This window comes from Vicia villosa, linkage group LG2 (genome assembly GCF_029867415.1).
Source record: "Vicia villosa cultivar HV-30 ecotype Madison, WI linkage group LG2, Vvil1.0, whole genome shotgun sequence".
NCBI lineage: Eukaryota > Viridiplantae > Streptophyta > Magnoliopsida > Fabales > Fabaceae > Vicia > Vicia villosa.
This window is the reverse complement of record NC_081181.1, coordinates 94,731,234-94,740,978: the sequence shown is the minus strand read 5'-3', so window position 1 is coordinate 94,740,978 and position 9,745 is coordinate 94,731,234. Positions and strand designations below refer to the sequence as shown.

General features: G+C 38.3%; 1 protein-coding gene across 1 annotated transcript; it reads left to right on the top strand.

The window, feature by feature from the left end:
* The first annotated feature begins 1,188 nt into the window (after nt 1-1,188).
* On the top strand, nt 1,189-7,899 carry LOC131649613 (protein MAINTENANCE OF MERISTEMS-like). Its single transcript, XM_058919365.1, has 3 exons — nt 1,189-1,746; nt 1,835-2,114; nt 7,820-7,899. Exons 1-3 carry the CDS (start codon nt 1,252-1,254, stop codon nt 7,897-7,899), a joined length of 855 nt encoding a protein of 284 aa, XP_058775348.1. The 5' UTR covers nt 1,189-1,251.
* The last annotated feature ends 1,846 nt before the right edge of the window (nt 7,900-9,745 follow it).

The following is a 9,745-nucleotide window of genomic DNA, read 5'->3' as shown; positions in this document are numbered from 1 at the left end:
CTCCGAAAGCGCTTTTTTTTAAAAAAAATTTGACATATTTCGGAAGTTCATTTCCGAAATTTCGGAAGTTCATTTCCGAAATACTGCGCGTTTTGCAGATTAAGCAAAACGGCCCCCTCCCTCAAATCATTTACCCTAATCTTCTTCAAACTCAACCCCAAAGAGATTTTTGTGCAAACCAGTTCCAAGCTACCTCAAAGGCTCCATCTAGTTGCTCTATTACATTCTAAAGTCCTCCAATCTATTCAATAGGTAAGCATTTTGATTTTAAGATCTATGATTAAAATGTATATTAGGGTGTTTACAAATAGCAAAAAATGTATTAGGTTAGGTTTATACTGATATTTAGGATGTTTAGAATGTGTATACATAGGTTTGAATTTTGATTTTGGGGTCTGCCATTGAAGGTTGCAGAAAAGCTCTGCGCAGGGGTGTTTCGGAAGTTCATTTCCGAAAACACCTCCATCCCAGTTTCGGAAATGAACTTCCGAACTGTATCAGAAGTGCAATTTTTTTTTGTTTTTTCATTTGTCTCGCATATTAATCGATTTCAATTTCGATTGTTTACAGGAACATGACAGGCAACCAGCCAGCACGCATCAGACAGGGCAGGGAGTCCCAGACTGCGTCGGCTAGACGCGAGCGGGCGATGGCGCAGCTTGCGTCGACACGCGGGCGGGGCCGGGGACGCCGTGTGCGCGTTACACAGGACTTGGTGGAGAGTTCATCTCCTTCAGGCTATAGGAGTAGGCTGGCTCGGGTATCTTCTTCCCGCCAGCGAGAGGAGGAGGATGATGATGAGGAGGAGGAGGAGGAGGTCATACCGGATGTTGACCCTGCAGTCGGGGAGGAGGAGGAGCAGGAGGTGGATAGCTATCCGGGAGGGCCTTTTGACACTTCCCTGCTGATTCACTACCAGGATCACGTCGCTCGGCGGATCTGGGAGGGAGAGGTATTTTTTTTAACTTAGCCGTTTATTTGTCACCATTTTTTATAATTTTACCGTTTATTTCTCGCTTATTTGTTTTTTGTTTGTAACAGGAGAGAGAGCCATTGAAAATGGTTAACCACTCCAGGAAGATTTTCGGTCTGTTTAAACCAGCAGCTCAGTGGTTTAACGACCATGTGCGAGGTTCAGGGCTTAGCGGGCTCTGCATGACCGGGTACACCACCATCACCACCGGCATGCAGGGGGCATTTGTGGAGCGCTGGCACAAGGAGACGTCATCTTTCCACCTGCCGGTTGGGGAGATGACGATCACCTTGCATGACGTCCAGTGTCTTCTCCACCTGCCTATTAGGGGGCCGCTGTTGACCCACTCCAAGATCCAGAGGGTGGAGGCCATTGAGTGGATGACGCTCTATCTGGGCATGGAGGAGGAGGTTGCTCACTTTGAGTGCGCCACGACTTGTGGGCCTCATGTCCGGTTCACTACACTGAAGATCTATTTTGAGTTCCACCTGGACGCGGCGGCCGAGGCCGAGCAGGAGGATAACGACCTGTTCACACAGTATCACCGCGACTGCGCTCTCCGGTGCTGGTACATGCATGTGGTAGGCGCTGCATGCTTTGTGGACAAGAGCGCCAGGTACGTCGACGTGACCTACCTCCGCTATTTCATGGACCTGGATACCGTTCACCAGTGGAACTGGGGGGCAGCTACTCTGGCATATCTCTACCAGAAGCTGAATGAGGCCTCCAACTGGAGGACGAGGCAGCTGGTCGGATCCTGCACTCTGCTTACGGTACGTTTGATTTTAACACATTCTCGTATTTATTTATTTATTTATGTTTCGTATTTAATTTTAATACATTATCTTGTTTCTGTTTCAGAGCTGGATCATCTCCTACTTCTCCCGCATCCACGGCTTCCACATCGATCCTGAGTATGTGGACCCCATGCCCAGGGCCGCCAGATACGTTCTCCAGAGGGGGAACGATGCGGTGGGACCATACCGCCTGTACCTGGACCGCACGATGCACGACGACGTCACCTGGAGGCCGTTCGCCGACTACGCTCAGGTTGTCCCCTTCGACGGGGTTGCTCTATATTCAGGCTGGTTGGCATGCGGGACCGGCATCATGGTTCGGTATCTCCCGGAGCAGTGCATGCGTCAGTTCGGATTCGTGCAGATCATACCCAGGTCACCCTTCGAGGCTGCTCCTGACACAGTGACCAGAGTGCAGCTCACTGCCATATGGGAGCATTGGGAGGATCATGTGGTACCGGAGGAGTACCGTCGCATGCGGGTCACCCAGGACTGGCACAGTGTGGAGGGGTACGTCACATGGTTCTACCGGGTGTCCCATCCTCTCTTGAGACCCGACGTTCCCGGCGCTCCTAGGCCAGCACACGAGGAGATCCTGGAGAACCAGCAGGCCGAGGATGATCACGTCATTGATCTCATGCCGATTTGTCAGCGGATATCGATGATTGGTCGGGACGCGTTGGATCGAGGTATCGTGGAGCGGGGCGGTCCAGAGGCAGTCGCGGTGATGGAGATGATCGTCCTTGATGCGGACCGTGCGGCGACATACAGGCGGCAGAGGAGGGCCCAGGGTGAGAGGGTTAGGCACACCCAGTAGTGGTCGGGTTTATTTATTTTTTGTTTTCGGATTGTATCTTTAGCACACTATTTTTATTTGTTTCGGTTTGTATATATTATTTTCATCGGATTAGTATTTTTTTTTTGTTTATTTATCATATTAGTGTTTTCAATCTATCTATTGTTTATTTTATTTGCCGGTAACGTTTAATTAAAATGCGGTTGCGTTTAAGAAAAAACATAAAAAAAAACACAGTTTCTGCATAATTCGGAAATGAACTTCCGAATTCACCCCCCATGAGGTGTTTTCGGATGTTCATCTCCGAACGCACCCCCCATGAGGTGTTTTCGGAGATGAACTTCCGAATCAAGGAAATTTTTTTAAAAAAAAAAGCGCTTCGGAAGTTCATTTCCGAAGCAGCGGTAGTTTGGGAATTTCGCTGGGGGTGACCCCCCATAGGGAGGTGGGTAAAGAAATTTTCTAATATTTTCTAATGGTTTTGAGCCCACATTTGAATTAGACTGCTTAACATCATGCCAAACACCTTTTTTAAGACGACCAATTAGATTAGCCACAAAAACAAAAAGACCAATTAGATACTATACACTTATATAAAGCTGCAATGTTGGTGAGTTTAATGTCTCACATAGACTTTGCTTAGGAGTTTAGAGTGGAAGGGGAAGGTTTTTGACCATGACTTTTTAAAAAAATATAAAAAATATTTAATATTTTTTGAGACAATGATTTTATATAGTATGATAAAAGTGTTAATTATTATTATTATGAAAAATTTATTTAAGCCTTCCAAAATTCTCTTTCGATTAAAAAAATTGATTTCTTTCAAATTATACGTTTTTGGTGTTATAAATAAAAACAAAGACAAAACTTATGTACAATTCTTTAGGTGTGGTCTCTTTCTATGTCAACAAATTGTACGGAGTCTTAATCATTTGACTATAACCCACCCTCACGTATCTTTTATTGTTGTACAAGTAATTCAATTCATGCATTCTCTTTGTCATTTTCATTTAGCATTGTTTTATCGTATAATTTAATGCTGAAAAATAAATGTCACGAGAATAACAAATTAAGATCTTGTTATTTTCCTGGCAGGTTTTGCATGATAGATTTCCCTCTAGAGTCAACTTGTTTAGGACAAGAGTGATATCTAATACCCGTAGGCTTGTTTGTCCGTTCTATGAGTTTCTAGTTGAGTCTATTTCTCGTCATTTTGTTACTTGTGAGATAGCATACTCAGTGTGGCATAGAGTTTATGTGGTTGGGGAGGCAAGTAGTTATTCACTAGGATCTTGTAATACGGTGGGAGAACTGACTTTTATTTTATTTCGCAAATAAATGTTGCGGTGAGCAAGAGTCGCCACCGACTTTTATTTTATCCAATTGGAAAGGCTAAAAGAACAGAAAAAGACCTTTTAAAAAGACTTTGAGTTCGGGGGGTAATTTATACAAAGGGAATGTGTAAGGCACCCTTTGCATCCATGGTTATCCATGGGCTCTTAATTGCTTAGCTCACTTTGATTTCAAAAATGTTTGTAGTGTGTGAATAAGAAAATGTTTGAATAAGAACTTTAACTTGTAAATAAGCGTAGTCTTTTTGAAAAGATTCTTTGAAAAGAAGTGGAAAAAGATTTTGAATTTTGAATTGAAAAGAGTAAGCAATCAGGAGCACCTACCCTAAGTTAGGAAAATTGTTCTTTTAGCTTTTCGGTTCGAAAAGGCTATCCATACCATAAGAGGGTAGGATGTCCTTTTATTGGAGGTTAAAGAGTCGTCGAGATTATCGTTCGCCATAAGACTGTCCCTGCCATAGAAGGGCAGGTGGTCTAAGGGAAGGATCAGAATAGTCATTATTATTAGGCAACCAGAGGACACCTCGGCATTTCGTAGGCAACTTCGAGGGACGAGATCATATAAGCGAATCGAAGGCAGCATCATTGGGACTTATGATCTTAAGAATGAACTGAGGGCAACAATGCTGAGGTGTCCTCGTATTCGAGTGACTTGGCTATTCTGCACTGAAAACAAAAGGCAACAAGGCAACGGGCAACAAGCAACAGGCAACAAGAGGGGTTACCATAAAAGGTGTGTGGGTGCACAATCACGTGATTAATTCAGAAAATTATCTTGTAATTAGTTATTCTAGGTTCAGTTCGAGGTTACACTCCCTAAATTACTAACCACGCAGTAATAATATAATGCATAACAGTTTTAAGTGCCTTCAAGGCCACACAATACAACCAGGAAGCAGTTACAAAATAAACCATGGGGAGGGGAAAAAGCAATAAACAAACCCCAATAGAGCAATAAGTCTGACATAAATAATAATTAGAGAAGAAACTAAAAATAGAATGAATTTTAGGGTTACCGAACGTTCGATCTTTGACCGGTTGGTTAACCCTGAAAATTGGCAAAGGAAGAATAAACAAAGGGTGAGTGCAGGAGTAGTTCATTAACAGTGCGGAATCAAACCCTAATTTAATTTATAAGGTACAATTAATATTTAAATAAAAGGAGGGATTGGAACTTAGCTTTGAATTTGGCGCGTAATCGGAAGAACCCTGATGGTAACCCTGAAACTCTGCACAAAGAAAAAAGAAATTTTTTTCAGTGTAGGAAGGATCCTCGTAAACCCTGATTAGGGCACAAGTTAACTATGGTTACTAGAATAAATGAATAACAGAAAACAATTTAATTAATTATTGGTTTTCAACCTAATTAAATAAATCGGCCGAAATAAAATTTCGATTAAATTACCTAACCCTAACATGTATTTTAAAAAGCATTAATAATTAATTAAACAATTAAAAAAATTAAATTAATTTAAAACATTTAAATAAAATAAATAAATTAAAATAAATAAATATTTTTATTTTTGATATATAAAAAAAGAAATTTAGAACAACTTTTGTAAAAGAAATATTTTAAGAGAATTTTGGAAACAAATAAAATAAATAAGCAAAATAAAATAAAAAGAGAAAACTATATTATGTAATTAAAAACAAGAAAATTTAGAAAAAACTTAGCTGGTAATCTTGTGTTGCGCATGTTGCAATCCATGGCATACACCCTTCAGTCTTGTGCGTGAGATCCATGATGGTGGCCATCCAACGGTTGTGATTCTGAGTACCCGTGCTAATGACTCCAAATTTGATGCACAGGATCTTTAGTTGCATTTTATTGAAAAAAAATATATAATAAAGGCCAGGGATCGAACCCTGAACCTTTAAATTACCAAGCACACGCCTTACCATTCAACCAAACGCTTATACGCGTAATAAGAACTGCATTCAATAAATAATATAAAAAACAACGACACCTAATGGCAAGAAGAGAGCGCGCTCAATGTTTGAATTCGGCCAATCAAGACATGCCACCGAATCATCTACTTCGTTGGCCTCCCTCAGACCTTTTTTGCTACGAAATTCCTGCGAACCTGCCACCAAGGAGGTTGTAGCAAATCCCATGCTCATGGTGCCTGCATGAAATCAAGCCCAAACAAGAAAAAAAAACAACCCAGATCGACTCTATACAATCATACAAACTCAATGGAACCATTAATTCATCCTGAAAACGTCTCTATACAAGAATCCCCAATCTGAAAACTATGAACCCTAGTTATGGCCGTTCTTGATACGAGCGACTAAACAGCAATTAAAGTACCCAGAAACCTTCGCAGGATCACACTAAACATGAATACACAATCAATTTTGATTTACAATGCATGAAAGTATGGAATCGAGTTTAAAAATAGAGGAGCAAACCGTGAGTGAATGAGTAGCAATTTCGGACGTGTTGATTGAATGTGATGATTGGTATAGCTCTGGAATTGTTCAAGGAATGTGTACCAATTCTCAGAATGCTCTGAATCCGTTCCAATCTCCAAAATCGAGCTTCATTTGTTCTTCAAATTTTGTGAGTTTGAATAGGGTTTCTGAAGTCAAAATTTTCGTCCCTTGCAATCTGAGTAACTTTAGTATTTATAAGAGAAAGATTTAGGTCAACAAACTTGGAGGAAATCTCATTGAATCTTTGATTGGAAATTTGAGAAAATATGGTTCATGGATGTTTCTATTTTTGATCAATTTCAATCTTTCTCAATCCAATCTCTTTAGCACGAATTTGGTAATGAATATTGACTATTTGCATGATTGATAATGATTGATATTGGGAGCAAATCAAATCTTCTCAATTTTATTCAAAATTTTTGTCTTAAATCCATAATTTTAATGAATAAAAATTTAAATTAAATCAAATATTCATCATTTTTTCGTGGCTTCAATATTGGAGCTTCTAGATGACTTGTATAGCAATATTGGATCCTAAAATCATGGGCCTCTTTGCAAAAAAATCCATTTGGAGGCCTTTTATTTCACATTTTTTCCTTCAAAATTAGTCAACTTTGACAAGGCATATCTCCCTCAATTTTTAAGATATGGATGATTTCTAGGACTTTTTGGAAACCTCAAGATGTTCTCTACAAGCCACTTTGGAAACTTTTTTCCATTTGAGGATTTTATCTTGATGATATTGGCTTTGACAAAAAATTGTTTTTGGTTGACTTTCAAAATGGACCTATAATCTTTTGATCCATATCTCTCAAATGAAGCATTTTTAGACTTGGCATGTGAGAGACAAAGTTGTAGATAATTTAATTTCCTTCAAATTAAGCTTTGGATGGGAAATTTCTGATGTTCCATGTAGGAGTTATGGCTGGTCAAAGTTCAGTTGACTTTCTCCTATGAAAACCCTAATTTAGAAACTTTGGATTTTGTTGATTTCTGAACTTTTCTTGATGAATCATGATCAATCCTTGATCAAATGATGAATGATGCTTCAAAATTAGGTTGTTGACAAAAAATCAGGAGTTTTGACTATACTTTGACCACAGTTGACTTTTAGGTCAAAATAGTCGACTGTTGACTCTCTGAGCAATTGACTGGTCAATCCTTGGAATTAAAACATGAATTTTGTCATGGAGGTAGCTTGAAACATCATAGGCCATATGAAGTCCTTTGGAGACTTTGATTCACTGATTTTTCTTTAGAGGGGTCAAAACCCTAGTTTAGAAGATCATTGGAGAGTGTGCTTGAGGTTAGACCTTGATTCTTGAACCTTTGTATGAGATGAAAAAGTGAAATGAGATGGGAAAATTTTGGGGTATGACAGACCTTATGGTGCTTTTTTAGTATTTTCTTTCTTTAGAAGACATGGTTAAGTATATGGGTGGTTACCTTATGATTTGGCATGTAGTTATCTGGTCTATTTGGAAAGCTTGCAACAATGTAATCTTTAATGGAGTCACAGTAACTGCGAAAGAAGTGGATGAGTAGAATATTTGTTTGGCTTAGAAATGGTTATTGGGTAGGTCAGAGACAACTCTTGCACCTTTATGAATTGACTTCGGAATCCTATCCTCCACTGGCATCTATAGTGGATCGAGGGTTAGTCCTAATTCAGAGTGCATGTGGTGGTGGATCTTTCCTCTTTTGTTGGGATCTAATTTGTTGATGGTAAATCTGATTGGTTTAAACTCTAGCCTGTAAGTACCAAAGTAGTTCTTTAATAGTTGTGGTTGTGCTTTTGTTTGATCTCATTTTTTAGTGCTTTCTTTGTTTTTCTGACTTGTATCTTGGTTTTTTTTTTGTGGCACTTTTTATGTTGTGTTTGGTGTATTTGGTTACTTTATAAATTATATTTGTCATTAAAAAAAAGATTAAGTTGTTAGTGATGTTCATTGTGCATGGTGTTTTGACACGCGACACTTTTACTTGTTGGTGCATGTTTCACAGTCAAATAGGTTTTTTTTCATTATACAATAACTTATGGAAAATGACATAAGTAAAATTGAATTAAATGTCATAATTTTTTTAACAGGTGTGCTATTTTGACACGGTTTTCTCATACACCGTATCTAATAACACAGGAAAATGGTCTTTGCACAAAACTCAAGAAAAATTAAATTAAAAATGGTATAATTTATGTATACAATTTCGGTGTAATGTTAAATAATAGTGTCAAAATAACGTTACTATACTACCACTACCTAGTAGAAGATGAAGCAATATCAATAGCAAGATTGTAATATTTATTTATTTTAAACCATTATATTTCAGACCAAAATTGTCATTTCTTTTATCTATTCATCTTATTATTTACCCTGTCTCATACATAATATTCTAAGCAAATGAGAATGGTGAATGAATGCTAACAAACTCCATTGATGGAGAAGAACAAAGCTCTATAACTGCAGAGAAGAAAACGAGAAAACGAGAAAGAAGAAAGAGAAACTTGGCTTTGCATTCATTGATCAGTTACAAAGGACGTTACAAAGTTTATATACAAGTGTAACTAACTAATGCAAATTGTAACTAACTTTCAGTTAGTTATCTTCAGCCAATCTCAACGTGAGAAATCTCATGCACATTGTCATACCCCAAAATTTACCCGGTTTAATTCTCATTTTTCAATTTATTAAGGGAGTTAAAAACTAGGAGCCATAGGGTTTGATATATCCATTATCAAACTCGCTCTCCTATAAAACTCCTGTATAAATGGGTTAAAGAAAGAGGATAGGGGTGTGAATGACAAAAAATCTCTAAACTCAATTGACATATGGGTTTTTTCTTCTCTTTTCCTTCTTTTGTCTCATAGAAAAAATAGAGGGTTTGTTTGCCAGAAATATAAAAGAATTAAGGCCCAACAGGCCCATTGAATTGTCTTTATCATTCATACTATTATTAATCATAACTCATTACTATTTATTAATCACTAAAATATTAGTTTTAAAAAATTGATTTTTTGGGTAATTAATAATTAATAAAGTTTTATTATTAGTATTGATGTTTGGTTATCAAAATGTTGTTCATTAACTAAAAAAAAACATTTTATTGAATTATAATTAGTTAATTAGTTTTAGAATTAATTGATTAATTGGATTAAGAAAATTAAGTGAATTGGGTTTTTTGGTTTGTTGGGCCACGAAGCAATAGCATCCATTGGGCCCAAGTCGTATGGACTGAAGATGGACCGGGTCAAACCCAAGATTCGACCGATCCTGTTCACCATCCTCAATCCTTCTGCGCAGCCGCCAAACCCTAGCTTCATCCATCACCAGCGGCCGCCGCTCCTCCTCCACACAAACCCTAATCTATATTCAACCCAGGCCCATAGAAATCA

Coding starts and splice junctions, on each gene's coding strand:
- LOC131649613 (XM_058919365.1), top strand. CDS start 1,252: ATGACGATCACCTTGCATGACGTCCAGTGTCTTCTCCACCTGCCTATT. Junction 1,747..1,834: donor GATCCTGCACTCTGCTTACG/GTACGTTTGATT, acceptor TTTCTGTTTCAG/AGCTGGATCATCTCCTACTT. Junction 2,115..7,819: donor TCTCCCGGAGCAGTGCATGC/GTCAGTTCGGAT, acceptor TTTGGCATGTAG/TTATCTGGTCTATTTGGAAA.